Source organism: Mizuhopecten yessoensis, unplaced genomic scaffold, assembly GCF_002113885.1.
Source record: "Mizuhopecten yessoensis strain PY_sf001 unplaced genomic scaffold, ASM211388v2 scaffold9109, whole genome shotgun sequence".
Lineage (NCBI taxonomy): Eukaryota > Metazoa > Mollusca > Bivalvia > Pectinida > Pectinidae > Mizuhopecten > Mizuhopecten yessoensis.
In genome coordinates, this window is record NW_018407883.1 from 1,244,565 (window position 1) to 1,265,602 (window position 21,038).

At 37.3% G+C, this 21,038-nt stretch overlaps 2 protein-coding genes across 2 annotated transcripts; one reads left to right on the top strand and one right to left on the bottom strand.

Annotated features, from left to right (window-relative positions):
• On the bottom strand, nucleotides 1-5,251 carry LOC110457342 (peflin-like). The gene is made up of 5 exons (XM_021508568.1): nucleotides 5,194-5,251; nucleotides 4,148-4,334; nucleotides 2,903-3,055; nucleotides 1,500-1,643; nucleotides 1-390 (listed from the first exon to the last, which is right to left on the bottom strand). The coding sequence occupies exons 1-5, from the start codon at nucleotides 5,212-5,214 to the stop codon at nucleotides 164-166; spliced, it is 732 nt and encodes a 243-aa protein (XP_021364243.1). The 5' UTR covers nucleotides 5,215-5,251; the 3' UTR covers nucleotides 1-163.
• Nucleotides 5,252-5,876: 625 nt separating this feature from the next.
• On the top strand, nucleotides 5,877-18,636 carry LOC110457382 (Niemann-Pick C1 protein-like). The gene is made up of 8 exons (XM_021508627.1): nucleotides 5,877-5,991; nucleotides 6,129-6,291; nucleotides 10,142-10,724; nucleotides 12,138-12,270; nucleotides 13,137-13,363; nucleotides 13,668-13,762; nucleotides 16,560-16,717; nucleotides 17,368-18,636. The coding sequence occupies exons 1-8, from the start codon at nucleotides 5,914-5,916 to the stop codon at nucleotides 17,452-17,454; spliced, it is 1,524 nt and encodes a 507-aa protein (XP_021364302.1). The 5' UTR covers nucleotides 5,877-5,913; the 3' UTR covers nucleotides 17,455-18,636.
• The last annotated feature ends 2,402 nt before the right edge of the window (nucleotides 18,637-21,038 follow it).

Sequence of the window (21,038 nt, forward strand, 5' to 3'; positions counted from 1 at the left end):
CAGATCAACCTTTTTGTATCATTATCTAGAGGTACAAACTTTCAAAATGATATATCTGTATGAATGCATAATTTCTCCCCATAGTTTCTAATTCATAATACCTAAGAATATGCTTATTAATAAAAGAGCAAAAGAATTCTACAGAACTCAGATCATTAACAATCTATGGCTTGTTGGCCACGGCCAAACACATAAATTCTTCGTAACTTAGACGTATGTTTCCTTGTCTTTGTGCATCACGTGACACGAAATTGTCTGTCAGCGTTTTCAACATCACACATGCTTGAATGAAATTGTCTAGGGTCAGTTGTCTTCTGCCTAATGTGTCAAACTTGCAGACAACCATGTTAGCAAACTGAGGCGATACATTGTATCCCATTCTCTGGAAAGCTGCAACAGAAAACACATTGTTAAAACTACTTCTTGAATTCCTTAAATCATTCACCACTGAAGACACATTTGAACTCTTCCAATTCAAAGGTTGGAATGGTTCATTATGAAATGGGGTGAATGAGGTTAAATGAGGAATTTTTACCCCATATCAGCTTTTACCTTTAATCTGATTACAAGGTATGGGGTAAAAATTCTTAATTTTAGCTCTCTGAAAGCAGGATTTAAATCAAAACAGCATAAAAAACAAATGCATTGTTTCAGCACTACAGTACAATTGTCTTTAAACACATGTTAATCGACAGAAATCTAAAACCAGAAATTCTGCATGGTGAAACGTGCCTTCGCAGTTTTAACAATTTATAATATAGGTCAAGCTGATTAAAATTATTATTTCAGGTCTGGTTCTGAGTCAGTTATTGTCAAAATGAGAAACGGTTGTTTTGACTTACTAAACAAAGTCAACTTTAGGTTACAAAAAATAATTATTGATATAAAATGATTTTTGTATAACAGATGGGAAACATTCGCACAGTCAAACTTTCTCCCTCCACAGGTAAAATCCAGATTGGCCCGTTGTTAACTTTACTGATAATATGTCATTAATAGGCATGGTGTGATGTGTACTTATACCAATGTCATGGTAATCTGCCCTCATTCCACCGGGCAAAATTGAAAGCAAAATTAAACTGTGATTAAGAGTTTTTGTTAGTACACCAGCTTGTCAGCTTCATGTTGAGAATTCGTTTTTTATTTCCTTTATAAGGTGAATGTAATTCAGTAAATCACAAAATTGAACATCATGTTGCATACTCATGTATAACATTTTCCTGTCCAGTACACTAAAACACTTAAGTCCTGACAAGTATGGAAAGTGTTCTTGTGAGTCTACAAATTCAGCATAAAAATTGGTAAGTATACTTACCACAAGTATACCATTGTTACCACAAGTATACCAAGTATGCTTCAAGTATACTTGAGACATACTTCAGGTACACTTCAAGGATACTTGAGACATGCTTCAGGTATACTTGCGGTTAGCCAATTCTGTAAGGTGTGTATGAATAAGTACAGTAGAGATCTCAGTAGATACGTTATCATATATTCACCTCCAGTCAACTCGTGAGCCTCGATAGATCCTGTCCTGTTCTGATCTGTCTGCTCAAATACACCCTTCCACTGCTGAATATAGTTCCACAGTGCAGCAAACTCTTGCAAATTTATTGTTCCAGAGAAATCTCGATCAAACATCCCTAAAATTGCAAGAACAACTAAATTGTACAAGAGGATCAAACAAATTCTTCATTTTTATGTTAATAACACCCATTTCAGTGATTACAAAATGGGGCAAAATTAATTGTATGTTTTTTTTTACTTACCATGGGTCTTTCTACATTCTTGTTTTCACAAATAAGTCTGTGATAAATAGAGGTTCCCCAGTAAGTGGTGGTTGGTTATCATGTTCATCTTACTTGAGCTAGTTGATTTTCAAATTATATAAAGGTATGAGGTTGACGGTCATAACAAAAACAAAGGCTTTGTGTGCTCCACCTTGTGGATGATTTAAGTAAATTACCTGAATTTTGATTCTTTCATGTGCATCAAAAAAATCATGTGGCAGCATAATGGTAAAAATAACATGCTATAAAGTCGGGTGTCATTCAAGTGTAATTATCAAAGGACAAGTATCAACATAGTGATTGGTCATTTTTAAAACATGAAAGCAATCACATATAGCTAACCGGCTGCAGGGGTGCCTTTGATGTGCCATAACATTATCCTGGCGTACAGAAAACGCAGGTGAGCATACCCCTGGAATTTTGAGAAAGTTGATCTCTGCATTGATGTCGGAAGTGAGCCCTACCTATCATTATCTTAGTAGTCTCTGAATTGAAATGAGACCAGTTGGTACGTCTAGAGTCTGATTGAGCCCTACCTATCATGTCCGTTGTAGTCTCTGAAATGAATGGAGATCAGTTTGTATGACTAGGGCCTGATTGAGCCTCACCTATCATGAGCCTGGTAGTCTCTGCATTGAAGTGAGACCAGTTGGTACGACTAGAGCCTGAGTGAGCCCTACCTATCATGTCCCTTGTAGTCTCTAAATTGAATGGAGACCAGTTTGTATGACTAGAGCCTGATTGAGCCCTACCTATCATGAGCCTGGTAGTCTCTGCATTGAAGTGAGACCAGTTGGTATGACTAGAGCCTGAGTGAGCCCTACCTATCATGTCCCTTGTAGTCTCTAAATTGAATGGAGACCAGTTTGTATGACTAGGGCCTGGTTGAGCCCTACCTATCATGAGCCTGGTAGTCTCTGCATTGAAGTGAGACCAGTTGGTACGACTAGAGCCTGATAAAGCCCTACCTATCATGTCCCTTGTAGTCTCTGAATTTAATGGAGACCAGTTTTTATGACTAGGGGCTGATTGAGCCTTACCTTTTATGTCCCTTGTAGTCTCTGAATTGAATGGAGACCAGTTTTTATGACTAGGGCCTGATTGAGCCTTACCTATCATGAGCCTGGTAGTCTCTGCATTGAAGTGAGACCAGTTGGCATTGACTAGGGCCTGCTGTAGCTCTATGGCTGTGATCTGTCCACTGCGGTCAGTATCCACAGATTGGAACCAGAGATATACTTGTGGGTCCATTCCTGGAGGAGGTCCTACAACAGAAAGCACAACAATATATATTTGGATTTAACTTAAAAATATTCACTTTAGGAGTGGTTTTTCAGTAGTCATGTCCCCTAATAACTTCTATTTTGTTATACATATAGATATACATCCTAACTTAATTTTCGACTGTACTTACAAACAAAATCCACATGAGATATCCTGCAGTTGTAGATTTTGGAAATTAAAAAAAGAAACAGAAAATTTTGCATTTCTTGCGTATGAATGTTTTTTGGATACCTACGCATGCAGGTTTAATGCCTTCTTCGCTAGCCAAGGGCTACGATCTGGAATGATCTACCTAAAGAGTAGAAAGACCGGATTGTACCGAATCATAACCATTGGCTAACGAAGATGGTTTAATCCTTGATTTCAGTATTTTTTACAATAAACAAGATGAAAGACTTATGTTAAATTGTAATCAAACAACTGGACACTAGCCCTTCCATGAACAGCTAGCATATCCTATTTCAATTTAATTCAAAAGTATTTAATAGACAATACTTATATAATACAAACATGTAAGTTGTACATATTAAATCAGACAATAGTACAGATTGAGAATTAACAAAAGAATTGGACAACAGGCTAAGCCCATATCAGTCTACTTCTATTCCTGTAGCCTGTAGGGATTAAATATATAAAGAATGTGATTTGAGTTTGTAATTTTAGTTGGCTAATTGAAGTATAAAGCGATAAGAATTTAATGAAATATGATATTAAGGATACTGTCATAGAAAGTATTCATAAATTTTCTCAAAATAACAAGCGTAAGTGTAGGGCTGGCATGGAAATCCTATCCTATGTTGAATTTCTATGTTCCCTTGATTTTGATGATTTTACGTCCAATATAACGGCCTTTCAGCAGACGAGAAAAGATAGAAAAATAAAAATAGAAGGGATAAAGTATATGTAGAGGAAGTATAAAAAGAGAGAAGGTAGAGGCGGAGAAGACATGAGTCGTATGTCCTATATGTTCTACATATATAGGAGACACTATTTTACAAGACGACTCTTGGTTGATTTACCTGATGTTGTTCTGTAATGCAACAAAATGTTGCCAGACATCTATTTTTATATACCTGCTATTGGGGCTCCTCCATATGGCATCTGTCCAGGCATCCCAGGTTGTCCAGGCATCCCACCTGGTGCCCCGTATTGACCAGCTGGTGGAGGGACATACTGTGCAGGGGGAGGGGCACCATAACCTGGCTGTCCAGGGTACTGACCTTGGGGTGGGGCACCATAAGGGGCCTGTCCATAGGGTTGCTGTAAATAAACAAAATTTCTCTGTAAACCCAGACTGCAATAAATGACTAATAGTCTATGGTAACATGTTACGCCATGTAATTTTGGCTGCTGGTCAGCTAAATTTTTTCATCAGATTTAATTGTGCCGACACGGTCCTTGTCAAAGCTACAACTGTCTATTGCTCTGTAAAGCTGAAACACTGTTGGAGAAAGTACAGTGCGGACCAACCAAGAAGTTATTCTCCTGAAATTGTTCATACTTGAATCAAACTACCTATCGTTTACGTTTAATTATGTTTCTGTTAACAATGTCATAGATTTGCATGCTTGTTATGTTTTATATATGACGCTTCCTCCGTTTTTATTTGTTATATAGTCGGTTGTAAAAGCCTTTCATAGGCTTGTTGTCTTGTTTAACTATGTACCGACTCTTAAATAAAATTGATTTGACTTGACCAGGGAGTAATCAAGCTTCTTCAATCAACTAACCAGTTAAAGAAAAAAGACGTTCGGGGGTATTGTTCCATGAATTGGCTTCTAAATTAGAAAATAAGGAGTTATTCAATGGCATTCCAACGGCTGATGGTTCCTTAACTTAAGAAAATCTCCCTGGACTCGCTCCTTCCACTGAACTACAGTCACTGCCCTGGAGTAGAATTTAGATGACGCGATGAGGAAGTTGTCAACTTACAATGGTCAAGTCCGGTACATACTAACAGTGTTAAAACTGTAATTATCAGCGTATTATCGTGTCGACCGATAAGGACATTGTGTCATATTCTTTTCAGATGGAAGCGAATATAAACTGAATGACATTACAACGACTTCAAGCCGAAATCAACATAGATTTGAAATAACTCTCTGGAAACGGTGCTTACCTGTCCATAGGGATGCGCCATTTTGAATGTATAAATAGCAGAATATAAATAGAAGCGGAGGAATACTTTTCCGGTTTGATTTAAAGCCTATAGCCAGAGATAACTTCTATGCACAAAGAATAAGCAAATATATGCCTTAAAATCTATCGTGAATATATGCAATAGACAACAATAGCTTATTAAGTTTCTTTTTCTTTTTCATTCCGGATTAAATTTAATTTCTAAAATTTGATACAAATGATAAACATCCATGATAAAGCCCCGCCCTCAATGTACATAGGGCTACATTTGCGTATCCCGGTTGAAACGGTACGTGTGGCGCAGAAATTTCAACGATAAACGAACACACTTGGACCGTTCTATAAGCAGAGCTAAAAATCCACAGTTTCGGAGAATAAAAAACAATGTATCAAGAATATCATGCCCTTCTCTCACGCGTCCACTAAATTACATAGCGGATCTTAAAAATTACATGTGACTTGACATTGTTAAGAAAGAAATAACGCAAATTGGCAAAAGTCAGCATTTTAGTTTCGGTCAGGTACGTCTGGACCCCTCAATCTACACGTACCAAATTTTCCTGAGGTCAGCCTCGGTCCAAATCTGTACCTGTCGTTTTCTTTACAGGTGCAACCGGTTCAACCGTTTCAACCGGATACGCGAATGAAGCCTAGAACTTAAAGTTATTGCTATTACATCGATTTCACTGTTTAAATAAGGATGGCGATTTATCAGGAACTGTCTCCTTATTATGCAACAGTATTTGTGTTAGCTGTCATCTTCTCATTCAATCAAAAAGTAAGTTTCTATGCACTGTCCCTGTACTATAAACATGTATTAGAGTTTTGCTTTTATTAATTTTCTTAAAAGTTGATGTCCATATAAACTAGTTGTAGTGGGATCTGATTTTTAAACATGTCAATTCATTAATACAGATCAATGCAGACGCAGACAGGGGACACTGTATTTGGTATGGCGAGTGCCAGGACGTCACGCCTAGGGGCAAACTAAATTGTGTGTACAACGGACCGGCAAAACCAATGACTGATCCAAAGGCATTAAGCCGACTTCTACAATATTGTCCACAGCTGTATGCGGGTAAGCATTGATTGATTGATTGATTGATTGATAGGTTTTACGTCCGCCTCAATACCGAGTAGTTCGGTTATCCAGCAGACTCGGGTAGGCATTAATATCTTACCTTTCTCAGAGACGTATATATATTACAGAGACCTATTACAATATAATATAATGATATTAGGACTCGAGGGCTGATTGGGGGTGTGCTATTAAAATGGTCATATCATAAACCTTTACCCTTTTTTAAAAATAAACAAAAAATACACACAAAAAATATTTCTTTATTTTATTTATATTCATAAAAATGATAACAAAAACAATGATGCATATAAACAAAACAGTAACAATTATACGTAAAAAGTCAACATTTAGATATTCCCAAATTCCTACGAAATTATATGGTTATTAGAATTTGGGTGGGGCTTTGTAAATCAATCTTTGAATTATTTTCCATGAAACCGCAATTATTCCATGACAACAATTCGTTTGTTTACATTTAAAGTAGACAACATTAAGCGGAAGCGGCGAAATCCGGAAATTTGGGAGGGGGTGTGATATCACTTTTCTAGGGAGTGTGATATCACTTTCAAGGGGGTGTGATATCACTCCAAGGGGTGTGATATCACCCGGGCTGATACCAACTTGTGGAAATTTTAGACTTATTACACAAACAAAAAGGGTGTTATTATTAGTAAACATATGATAACATATATTATCATATGTTTACTCAGAATATGAGTGTTTTTGCATATTTGATAACTTCTGACCACTCCTGATACCACTTCCGGTCACCCGTGTGATAATTTTCTCGTAATGCATCCCCCATCCGATAACAATTCTCGTAATGCATCCCCTGTTCGGAAAACCTCTACTTCTGTATTGGATATGGGAAGCGCCCGAAGCGTTCCGAGTAAAATCCGGATTTGCGCTGTCAGTTGTTTTTTTGCTTAGACAGTGTTGAGCAAACCAGGGAGAGGAAATACTTAATTCTCTAGCGTCTAGAATACTTGAATTGGATGACCTCATTGATAAGGAAAATGCGGAGAAGAGTGCAAGGTTCGGTTGTGACGAGGACACGAAGAAAAGGAGAGTGAATGTCATAACGGACTCGGATAGTGAATAAACCATGGCGTTTCATCTGCAATGAATACTATAGTATTAGTCGGACTAATAATTACTGACAGCAGCGATTTGAAACGATATTTATTCAGAATTGACTGAATATCATCTTGTAATAATCTGTTTCAGTTGACATTGTTGATTAAATTATCTAATTGTTTTTTCCTGTTGACTTGATTTTTTGTTACTTGAACATATGATAAAAAGTTTATAATATGACCATTTTGATATCATATCCCTTATCAGCCCTCGGNAACATATGAATTATGTACTCAAGCCACCTTTCTTGAAACTCTCTTATTAACTTCATGTTACACGGTCAAATGGGCAATGGAGTGTATACATGTACATTGAAAACAGTGTTTGGCTAAAGTCTCTCCAAACTCTTCCATATTAATATTATTGAAAAGAATTGTGGATTTGTTTTTCTTTATCACGGAAACAAAATATAGGGCTTGAGCATAGAATCTGAGATTGAGCAGGATAATGGTTTCATGAAAGTATAGGCAAAATATAGACAAAAGAAAAGTTTACCTTTGTCTCCGATACAGCTAATTGGTAACTGAATAGACGAAAAGAGTTTAAAATAGTGTGATTTCATCGGGTTTTAAGGAATTTAAATGATGTACACTCTCTGAGAAGTCAAAATTTTCCTTTATTATTATACCTTTACTTATTTTACACTATACAAAAGTAACCACATAAACAAGCTATTTCCCCTCTAACTGCATGCCAGGGAAATAGTTCGTCTGGAGGGGTGCGATAGTTTTGAAACTATTTCCCTCTGAAAATGCGGGAAATTGAGTGACGTCGTAGGCGGGGCTTGACCGAATATTGACCAATCAGCGCAATCGAATTACGTCGGCAATTTCCGGCAATTTCCGACCAGCGGAGCCGGTACTTTCTGGACCGACCTTCACCTCGCATTGTTGTAGTTTTGTTAATAAAGTGTCCCAACTGTTAAAAAATGTGTTGTCTTATAATATTTAGAATATTGTAAGGGAGTGTTTGTATCGGTATAATAAAACAGTTGAAGCATGGGTATTTCGGGATATAGTTCTCGGGAAATAGTCCTGGCCTCGGGGGATCAAAAACTTGCTATATCCCTCATACCCATACTTTAATTGTTAATTAAACTTTCTCCTTATATGCATCTTTTGAAAAAGGAATAAATGGCATAGTAGAAAAAACGATCCTGTCCGTGTGTTCGTTTTTTTTTTTTTGCTAAGATCGGTCATAGATACTAATTTAACATAGTATGTGATTTTAGTTGATTGTTTTTAGATTTGATCATTTGCAGAACCAATTCATACAATATCTTCCAATGGTGTTAATATATGTAAGAAGATTTGCAGAATTGATAAAAATAGCATTTTCTTTTAAATTATCAAATTAAAATTTCTTAATCTTTTTTCTGTATCCTAGAAAAACGACTTAAAGGATTTTAACCACGGTTTTTCATGAATTCATATTTTACGGTTATTTGATGTTATAATACGTGTGGTGACCGAGACCCCGTCTCTCTCGAAACTCGGATGATAAAGGCCAGGTGATGTGCCTATTTGGATCATGGAACGAGGCCTAGGTCACGCTATATGTGTGGCACGACCTATCCGATATCTTCTGACACGTCCTTTATAAATTATCTGCGTAACAGTGGAAGTTATGACAGCAACTAATATATATGGTGTGTGGGTAAAATCATAAATCGACAAACACAGACGCGAGTAATGTTCTTATCAGAAAAAGAGAAGTTATACTGTACAATATGGTTTTATTATATTATAGGTGTATTGACAGACGAGGCTAGAAAAAGAGAAGTTAAGTTATACATTCAAGCCTGACTCACAGGTACTAGCCACGTCTGTCAATACACCTACAATATAGCTTTTCTATTTCGAGTTTGAATTTCACGTATAATTTAAAGCTAGCGATGAGTGGATATTTGGGAACCTGTTTCTTTTCTGTGAAATATTATTAGAATATGAAGCAATATTTGTTTGTGCTTGGGTTTTGGGTAACTTCTTCAACTAGCCACAATTAAATAACGAAGTTGTTTAATTATTTGTAAAGATGTTGTAAAAACTTATTTCAATTGTTGTTGAACGGAGTAGGCAAATAGCGTCTCAAAACGGTACACATTTTCATATACATATATTTCAATACATTATAGAGAGGACAATATTTGCTTAATTCACACAAGTATAGACTTGCATGTATCTGATTTTAAGTGATGTGAAAACAATCATGACGTGGGGAAGGAACTATCCCGATTTCAGCCGTCATCTAAATATAAAGCAATATGTAAATGAAACAAATATTGTAAACTATCATATTATTCACTTTTAATCGTGCTAGTGACAGTATGATTGACACTAGACATAAGTTGGTTGTTCTCGTATACACGTGGTTATACAATTAAACTATATGGCCCGGTGTTTTAACCTTTCATGTGATCTACATTCGCGATTATGAGAAAATCAAATTGAATGAAAGTTTATGCGTTCCATGTCTACGTGCTCTAATATACATGTAATAGACAAGTACATCCTTAAACTAATGTGATATCAATGTGTTGTTGTGGGTCTATCAGGGATAAATGTGGGGGTCGGGGGATTTTATAAAAAAAAAAAATATTTTTCAATTAAATATTGAATCCACTCAAGATGCCTATGTGATACGTATCTTCATTTTAAAAAAAAAAAGGATCTTTTTCTCACATTAAATGTATACTTTTCTATTTGGCCAGGAAATTCTACTCTGACATGTTGCAGTTCTACTCAGCTGACTACGATGGAACAAAACATGGGTCTGGCAAGGGAACTCCTCTATAGATGTTCTTCCTGCTTCTACAACTTTCTCAACATATTCTGCTCCCTGACATGTGACCCCCATCAAAGCACTTATGTGGGGGTCAAAACCAAGGGTAATAACGACAAGGGGGTCCCGACAGTTTTGTCTGTTGACTATGCCATGACAACCACCTTTGCGAATGGAATGTATAAATCTTGTAAAGACGTTGTTATGCCCAGTTCAAATCAGCCTGCAATAAGTGTGCTTTGTGGCCATCCTGCTGATGACTGCACAGCTAAAAGATTACTTGATTATCTAGGATCTCCATCTAACGGACGTACGCCATTTGGAATTGATTTCCATGTACAGGACACGCCGTGGTCTAGCCCGGGACTGTACACGCTGAATCCTATGAATACTACTGCAGTGCCGTGTTATGAGACATTTGGTAACTTCTCTGCCTGTTCAAACCAGGACTGTCCTGCAATATCCTCACCCCTGACACCTACTCTACCTAACATTTCAGTCCTGTATCCATGGTAAGTACCAAATATCTGACCTAATTAATTTCATACACATGATCTTCATTAATTCCTGTAGGAACTCTATATAAATCTCTGATTTAGATAGAGTTCCTACAGGAATTAGATCTTCATCAACAAACTTCAGGCTCGTAGCAGGTCTGTAAACGCACCTAATCAAAGGTATCATGTAATCATCATAGTAAGGTGGGAATGGTGGAAATTCGGGCAGGGGCCGGAAACTTTTGATATTGAAAAGCTTAATTTGTTGTGCTATCTGGTAGGTTTTTAAGAGCGATACTTGTTATTCAGTTTTTTCTTCCTTTTTCTTTCAGAATTTCTGAAATAAAAAAGGTAGATGAATTGTTGTTTCTCTGATAGAAAATAACTTCAGTACTGTCGACTGTTTTTAAAGACTTAAAGCTCGAATCATGAACACATTGTATTGTTGAATAAAATCATTCAGTTACAAAGTAGCCGAACATAGCTGTTACGATCAGGTACTGCAAAGCCATTTAATTAAAAAGGTACATTTGAGGTGTTTTTTTATATACACGCAACTGCTTATTTGCTTAGATGGCAGCTACGCGCCTGTGAATTAATTTAAACTTAAAACCACCGAAGGAACTAACTCGAATGTTTTATTACAATATCACAGGGCTATACTGATACAGCAGTATGACGTTCTGATAAAAACTTTCTACAAGATGCATATAATGTTGTCATGACTTAATCCAATAGATAAGAAAAAGGAATGAGAACATATCAAACTTACACAGAACCAATGAATATGTTACATGGACAATTGTTGACATCAAAATCCCTCTGGGTCGTCTTGCCAATTACAGTCTAATATTATCCTGAACAACATACCTCTTGAAGTAAACAATTCCAGTACCCTTTACTCCCTTCTTCGTACTAAACACAATGTAACCCTACCGGTGTCCCATATACCATCTTCTAAACTTTCTGCAATGTTCCCTGTTATCCTTTTTTGAAACTGCGGTAACCTGTTGTTCCCTTTCTTAGAATTCGACCTTGTGCTGTCTCCTTTCCAAGCACTAGAACCCCTACCTGTTTGTAAGAATATTGTTCCTTAAAATCCTATTTTGAAGACTAGGTCCCCTGTTATATGTACCCCATTTCTATAAACTAAAGCCCCCGTTACCCTATTTCTAAGAACTAACACTCAGTTGCCCTTCAGTTGATAAGGTCTCCTTTGACACCCGTCTAGGGAATGTTTATTGTCAACTATTTTATTTTATGTCAATTTATTGTCTGTCTATCTGTTGTCGTCACAACTAATGGAAACATGACGAATTCTAACTAACCTCGGAATCGTCGAATACCATACACTACTCGAACTATTGGTCTGGACCCCAATGGTTCGAGTAAACGGGGTTTTACTGATTGGTATGCTGTTAATTTCAGGCCGGAATACCGGATAGAACAGCTGGTGGTGACTAGGCCGGCCAATGACACGAGGGTCAAACACGTGTTCCCGGCTCCGTATGTTGGATTCAGTTACTTCAGCAGTTTGTTTGACAAGGGTTTCATGCACTTGGTACTTATACTGAAGTATACAGTTTTTATAACATTTCTAATTGTGGAAGATAGGTTTCTTTTAACTTCATAAAGTTATACCCACGCAAGGATAATCCTGGAGGGGGCCATTGACTCCTATAAAGTTAAATTGACCCTTCTATGTTCCAATTTTCTTTAAATTTTCAAATAATGGCCTTCTTCATGTTTATATTGACTAAAAACTGCTGATATGGCCCACTGCTTTCAAATTCCAGGATTTTCCCTGCTCACATGTATGTCTAATCGTATAGTAAGGTCCCGATACTATATAACAGCCATACATAGCTATGTTGTGATACTTTTCCAGTGAGTGTAATTACTCAATATTGCTGATTGCTAGTTAGAAATATTTCTAGACATGAAAAACTCTAAAAAACTAAATTAAAATGTAAAATAATTAACGCACATATTCTGAATGATATGCTGATAAAAAATTCAACGTTTCTCGTATTTATATATATTCTACGTCAAGGATACGTTGTATATTCCAGTTTTATTGGTATCATTTTCTCTAAGTGACATATCACTAAGCAATGTTTCAAATATAGGTAAACGAAGTGTTATTTGGAATTGATTATCTAACTCTTAAGATGTACACAAGAATGCATACATTGGTAACGCGAAGGTTCTTCTAAGTTCCGACAAAATGATGATAAAGATTTGTACTGGGAGAGTACTAATACACAAGCTGGTGGCACATCAATCGGGAGCCGTCGGCACTTTCCGTAAACGATTGGTGGCATATACCAGGACATTTATCTCGAAGAGAAATATGACTGCAGTTTCAAAATAGATTTATTGTTTAATTACATTATAAATTGAAACTTATGCTTAAATGTCGGACAGTTGCTAGACTTACAGTCAAAGATACAGGGTATCACTGCTAACTACAACGGGAAGACGATCACCCTGGACGATATATGTTTCCATGGGAACACCAATGGGAGCTGTGTGATCGTCAGTATCCTGGAATACTGGCAGAACAACGAAACTCGAATTGATGAGGTTATATGGGATGAGTACAGATTCTACGTGGAGGCCGACTACCTGGATCACCTGATTGCATGTCATCAGTAAGCTTGTATATCTATATAGGATATAAATTAGGAGTTGCATGTGCATTGTTAAACAGAGTTTTATGACACGAGTCTAGAATTTTCAATTAGCAAGGATCAGCGAGCTTAAAGGGAACATTTGGGGCACATCCTATACAGCTTACATAGACTGGAAACACATGGAACGGTCTTTTCATAATACTAAGAATGTATATATTGTGTATGTCAGTTTGACAAACTTTGAAGGACAATGTACAAACACTTGTGCAACTATAAATATGAGAAAGAAAAAGTATAACTAGAATATTTTGTGTAATTTCAGTACACCCAACGCAACCAACGACCGCACTGTATTCAACAGCACCTGTCTGAGCACAAGCGGAATCCCAGTAGACCCTCGGCTTGTGATGAGAGACGGTAACAAATTCAAAATACATTTTATAAGAGATGACGAATATATTTATCCTTGTCTGTTACAAAGGGTTGGGACATTGGTGTCCTTTAACTATGTGGTATAGAATTTTTGTTCTACATATATAGTTCCACATACAGGGTATTTGTATACATGCATACTTGCGAACTTCCCAAATTTTGAGAGAGACTGTCGATTTTGGACCCTAAAATTGTGCATTTTCAAGCAGTGAATTCAAAACTAAAGATCTGATGACTTCATCTAAAAAAACAGTTCAAAAGAAGCCATTTAAAAGTGTTGTTTTTCCCTATGGTGTACATACACACATTGTATATTTGCTTTTATCTTATCTTCTATCTATGCTTAGCGCGCATAATCTCAATCATGGCAAGCATGTGTATGTAGAAACATTGTTACAATTTACGACGTTTTGAAGAAGTATAGTTTCATTTTCATCTATAAGCATATTAGAGGCACGGTAGTCTAGTGGTAGGACGCCAGGCTCGTGCCCGAAGGGTTGCGGGTTCGAGTCACGGCACGGCACTGTGTTGTATCTTTGAGCATGGTACATGTACCTTACTCCGCTTGTTCCAGTCTTCTCAGCTGTAAATGAGTACGTGGTTGGGCAGTGCTGGAATTGTTGAATGCTAGCTGTGAGCGCTGAAATGGCAGGACGGATGTATGCTCCCCAGTGAGTTGAGCAAGATGCTGGCTGGTTGCAAAGGCCCTATAACCACGGATAATAATGTTTGAACCGCTTTGAGAAGACCTACGAACTAGGTTGTGATAAAGCGGTATACAAGAACCTGAAATTATTATTATAATTACCACATACATTTCAATATAAGCTCATAGTTATTTGTTCTGAGCTAACTCTCTAAAAGGATTCTTACAATTGGTGTTTTAGTATAGGAGACTGCTTATATTTAGTTCGACTTTCTTTTGTTTAGCGTCCTAAAATACACCATATCACTCTGACATTGTTTTGGTATTTGAATGTATTTTCTGTTTGAATTTTTTAATGGAAAAAACCTTCAGCACTGTAGCACAGATGATCAAACTTATTTCGTTTGTTTGTTACTTATGGTTTAAATTCCTAGCAACATGCACGATGAAATTGAGTGCCTAAGGAGACACCCGAAAAGAAAGATTAATGAAGTGAGGAAATAAAAGAAATAGGCGGTTAGCGTTGTAATGAGGGCAGCAGATCAAATTAGTCTTTTTTATGTCCTCTAATCAAAGCACACGAACGATCTCCGATCGTGTGATAAAATGCAGGGGATATATATTGCCTGTTCTTTCCCCGAACCTGTAGGATTTTTAAATTGCTATTCGAGTACAACTTGGGAAAGATTTCACATTCATTAGATGCATTTTGCCTATCTTTTTCACTTTTCCTCGACATAACATTCTGGATGGGACATGGTACTGTCATAAGCGTGATATCACATAAATGAGTTACACCGCATGTGGTGTACCCGTGTAAACATCAAATGGTGTACCCGTGTAAACACCACATGGTGTACCCGTGTAAACACCACATGGTGTACCCTCGTAAACACAGCATGGTGTACCCGTGTAAACACAACATGGTGTACCCGTGTAGACACAACATGGTGTACCTGTGTAAACACCACATGGTGTACCCGTGTAAACACCACATGGTGTACCCGTGTAAACACAGCATGGTGTACCCGTGTAAACACCACATGGTGTACCCGTGTAAACACCACATGGTGTACCCGTGTAAACACAGCATGGTGTACCCGTGTAAACACAACATGGTGTACCCGTGTAAACACCACATGGTGTACCCGTGTAAACACAGCATGGTGTACCCGTGTAAACACAACATGGTGTACCCGTGTAAACACCACATGGTGTACCCGTGTAAACACAGCATGGTGTACCCGTGTAAACACAACATGGTGTACCCGTGTAAACAACATATGGTGTATCCGTGTAAACACAGCATGGTGTACCCGTGTAAACACAACATGGTGTACCCGTGTAGACACAACATGGTGTACCTGTGTAAACACCACATGGTGTACCCGTGTAAACACAGCATGGTGTTCCCGTGTTTACACCACATGGTGTTCCCATGTTTACACCACATGGTGTACCTATGTAAACACCACATGATGTGCCTGTGTAAACACCACATGGTGTACCTGTGTAAACACCACATGGTGCACCCGTGTAGACACCACATGGTGTACCCGTGTAAACACCACATGGTGTACCTGTGTAAACACCACATGGTGTACCTGTGTAAACACCACATGATGTGCCTGTGTAAACACCACATGGTGTACCTATGTAAACAGCACATGGTGTACCTATGTAAACAAATCGAAAAACTGATTGTGGTAAACATAATTCGAGCGGACAAAAAAACCCCAAAAAACCCAGCAGAGAGTTAAGAAAAATACTTGCAAATATTTCTAAAGGTAATACTTATGCCGTACTTATGTATATATATATATATATATATATATATATATCAATACAGCATCAATACTTATGATATCAGTCACCACATAATGGGTGGTCGGGTGGCACAGTGGATAACGCACTCGCCTTTCCAAAGATCGATTCCCTGAACGGACGTGACAAGTTATGTGGTCAACTGCCCGACCACGTTGATATTCCCCGGTTACTCCAGCTTCCTCCCAATTAAGACCCCGCGTACATGCGGTCGAAGATTAGACATTTTTATAAGTTGAAAAAAAGTTGGTTTCAGAAGTGCTTTAGCGCAATATAATGGCCTGGATTATCTCCCCTTCCTGTACTTCACAGGTCCCGGATACACGGAGTCCCGCACATTTGTGATCTCTTTCATTGTGAAGAATTCTAATAAAGAGGTGACGAGAGCTGCAGAGGCTTGGGAAAAGGCCTACACCAACTTCCTGACCAACTTCTCAAGTCCAAACATGACCATCAAGTTCTCAACGAAGGTTTGTCCTCCATCAAAATGTTTTAAAAACTACACAAATATAACCCACCATTTTGTTCCGGAAACAAAACCGCGATTAGTTGACTATGTGAGATAAATTGATGTACAATGTTCTGAGTTAATGCTGTCTGTCTGTTATCTAAATATGAATGTATTCGGTGATCGGTTGCAATATTTTGATGTCGCGATTCTTCCTAACTCTAGGGGAGGGTACGTTAGTGTTGATAATATTTCTGAATTACACAAATGTTTTACATTTTATAACCTTCTTTTGAGCTGAGTAAGTAGATGCAAAATAGATTTTAGAAATATATTTGTATCTGTCACAAAGCCATTTGAAATCAACATATGATAAGGTAATTTTACTTAGTGCAATATGTGGCCTTTGCCGTAAGCTTTGCGTAAAATAAATAAAAAAGTAAGTCAATTGAAATTGAATAAGAAATAACAAAAAGGTTAAGCGAACTAAATACAGACTAAAGATTTCCCCATACCTCAAAATGTTGTAATTAAGACTATTTCTCTTACATAATCATAGTACTCCAAATCACGCCGAAACTCGGGATTGATGTTTATATAATTGTTTGGAGATCTACCATTGAGATGGCATCAGTGTTCATAGGTTACGTTATCTTTACTTTTATTTTTCAGGTTTCATCCTCGGCCACCGTTCCTCACTCTAGCGTCATCACTTTGCTGACCTTTGCCCTCTCTACTCTGTTTATCCGCAAGTTCTGATCAAGGATCAACAGTTTCCGGACAAAGCACGGACCAGATAATGTTACAAATGTTTAATTTTGATAATTAAGATTTGTAGCATGTGATTTGTACCTCATTACGTATTTAAATGCCCTCTCCAAGAGGACCAAAACTAACATCATAGACTAAATGAAAGTCTTCACTGATACATCAGAAAAAAAATGCTAAGAGAACATACCCCTAAATCATGCCGACAGATGAGTTAATGTGTTGGTAAAGTCAGGGTAAAGACAGACAAAAAAATCTTTCCAGACGATAAGATTCATGTCGGGATTTATTATACATGTTTTCATTATTAATATTTAACGAGACCCTGTGGTTAGTTCAGTAAATAAATATACGTCGTTCATTAGTGATTGAATTAACGAAGTTAATATATTACACTAATAGTGGACTCCAATTAACGTGATATATCTAATAAACATTCCATCGATATCCTACAGTATTTGTTAAACATTTCGAAATGCAGTGACATCTTTGTCAAGCTTGTATTCCTCATGTGTAGCATTCCATGTTAACATTGGATTACTTTAAGTACATACGTGTGTATTTTTATGATCGTGATTGTATATATATCTTCATGACTTCTATTTTCTTAAGTTATCTCTGTCCCTTGACTCTGGGGCGACACTATACTTGACTCTGGGGCGACACTAAACTTGACTCTGGGGCGACACTATGATTGACTTTGGGGGACATTATACTTGAATCTGAGATGACACTGTACTTGACTTTGGGGCGATATTATACTTGAATCTGAGGCGAAACTTTACTTGAATCTGAGACCACACTGTACTTGACTCTGAGGCGACACTGTACTTGACTCTTGGGCAACACTATACTTGACTATGAGGCGACACTGTACTAGACTCAGGGGCGACACTATACTTGACTCAGGGGCGACACTGTACTTGACTCTGGGGCGACATTATACTTGACTCTGGGGCGACACTATGCTTGACTCTGGTGGGACACTGTACTTGACTCAGGGGTGACACTGTACTTTACTCAGGGGCGACACTATACTTGACTCCCGGGCCACACTTTACTTGACTCCGGGTTGTTTTCTTGACGTCGTTACCTCGAAACAATACATGCCTGACGTCATGCATGATTTTTATTGTATTTTTCTTGTAATTTTGTTTCCCATCGGATTTCATCAGGCATGACCAAGTTATTTGTTTTTATGATTTTTTTAATGGACTTTTTTTTCTTTTGATAAAAATATTATTATTGATTATTCAATTCCTACCCCAACCCCTGGGGCCAGGGCGGGGCCCCAAATGGAAAATTAACAAATATTTCAAAAATCTTCTTCTCTTGACTCTGAGGTACTACAGTCATTTTCTCTACATGGAAAGAAAAATCATCAACGGCTTTATTTAAATTGTAAATTTCAGGACCCCCGAGCGATCCGTTCACCATTGGGGAGGGGGTAAAGTTTACTATAGTTTATATAGGAAAATAACACTTTTGTGTATATTTTGACAACTTTCTGTAGGAAATTATTTTTACTTGGTGAGAATTATCCTTGGAGGAAGAAGATTTCAAATTGTAAAATTGAGATTCCTACCCCAACCCCTGGGGCCAGGGCGGGGCCCCAAATGGAAAATTAACCAATATTTCAAAAATCTTCTTCTCCAGACTCAGAGGTACTACAGTCATTTTCTCTGCATGGAAAGAAAGATCATCAACGGCTGTATTTAAATTGTAAATTTTAGGACCCCTGAGCTATCCGTTCTCTCTTGGGTAGGGGGTAAATTTTTCATAGTTTATATAGGGAAATAACACTTTTGGGTATACTTTATCCATTTTCAGCAGAGCACTACTCAAACTTGGTCAGAATCATCTTTGGTGAATGAAGGTATTACATTGTAAAATTGGGATTCCTGCCCTATCCCCAGGGGCTAGGGCGGGGCCCCAAAGGGAGCATTTACCAATATTATCAAATTCTTATCCTTTGATGACATTACAAGTATTGTATTTCACTTAGATTACATGCTGATTTCCACATCACATCTAAGCAATAAAATAAAGCTACCAGTACCTATGATATAACTCAGGTGATCGCTAAGGCCCTTGGGCCTATTGTTTTACAGTGTTACATGATTTAAGCGAATTACAAGAAAGTTGACTTGAGCACAAAATTCATGCTTGAGCATGAGAACGGTTTCATGAATACGGGCCCAGGTCTATCGATCCTAAAACACTAGGATGTCGGGAGCATTGTTGCAGACACTGTTAATAGGCTAGGACAATGTAATCAATGGGGTGTTTATTTTGTAATTTACAGTAACTGTTCCTTTTTTTATTCACGAATCAATCTAATGCGAAAGCTTACAATATCAAAATATCAACTTTATGTTCACCATTAAGATAATGTCGCAATGGTAACCATGTATAGTACCATATATACACATTCACGTGTTAAGTTCACGATGTAATTTTATACATCTAACATAAGGTTTTTCTGCACGTTTTTTCTTGTTGAAATGATGACGTAAGGGTTGTTTAAAGTTTAACCTTGAAAATTAATAACAGATAACTTTTGACTTGACGGCGGGATATTCTGGAGTGTCCAAAGTAAACCCGATGTGTTCCGTACAGTGTCTAGAACCTAACTGATTTACAATACAACATATCACAGTTAAATACATGTACGTACAATAAAGGTACCTGAGGTTTAAGTGACAGGTGTCGCTAATTGTTAGATCAATTACCCGTGGTCAGTGTCCAATAGCTAAGGGCTATTACACTAATCCTGTTGTGTAATGTTGCGTAATGTGATGGACAAAAGGGGGTGTTCTCGTTTCCCCCCCTTTTTATATAACAAAGGAAAATGTTGATTTAGGAAGACAATGGCAAACCAATTATAGTCTGTTTCATACTTACCCCACAGGTAACTTACCTGTGTGAAAGTTACCTGTGCGACTTGAAGCTATGTTGGGTGAAAATAAGGTTTTAATACTTTTTTGGGGTTCAAATACCTTTATATTATATAATCGATATTTTTATACTTATACATATGTAGAGTTTACAGTCAAATATTTACATTACACTTTTAAACAGATAATATAGAATATAACAGCACTACATAAGTGTTCACAATCTATTACAATTTTAAAATACATTACCAATATTCACATATTAAGAATAGTAAAGTTTAGTACAGTAATAGCAATCTCAAATTGGCCCCCCTCAAATGTATATCATATCTCCAATTTAAAATTCAAGTCCAACAGCCAAGAGGCAGACATTTTTGTTGTTATCTATCCCAAATGTAAGAGATGTTATCTTTATTTGATACTTATATATCATGTATTGTGAATTACGGGTGTGAAGTATGGGGTTATAGTCCTGCACCGCAGATTGAAAATATACATTTATTATTTTTTTTAAACCGTATTGGGTGTCAGGAAAACAGTAAATAATGCCATGGTGTATTTTGAACTTGGTCGTTACCCTTTGCATATACAGCGTAGGATTGCCATTGTAAAGTACTAGCTGCAAATATTAAAGACTAATAACTGTATTTTGAGGGCCTGTTACGATGAACTTTTAGA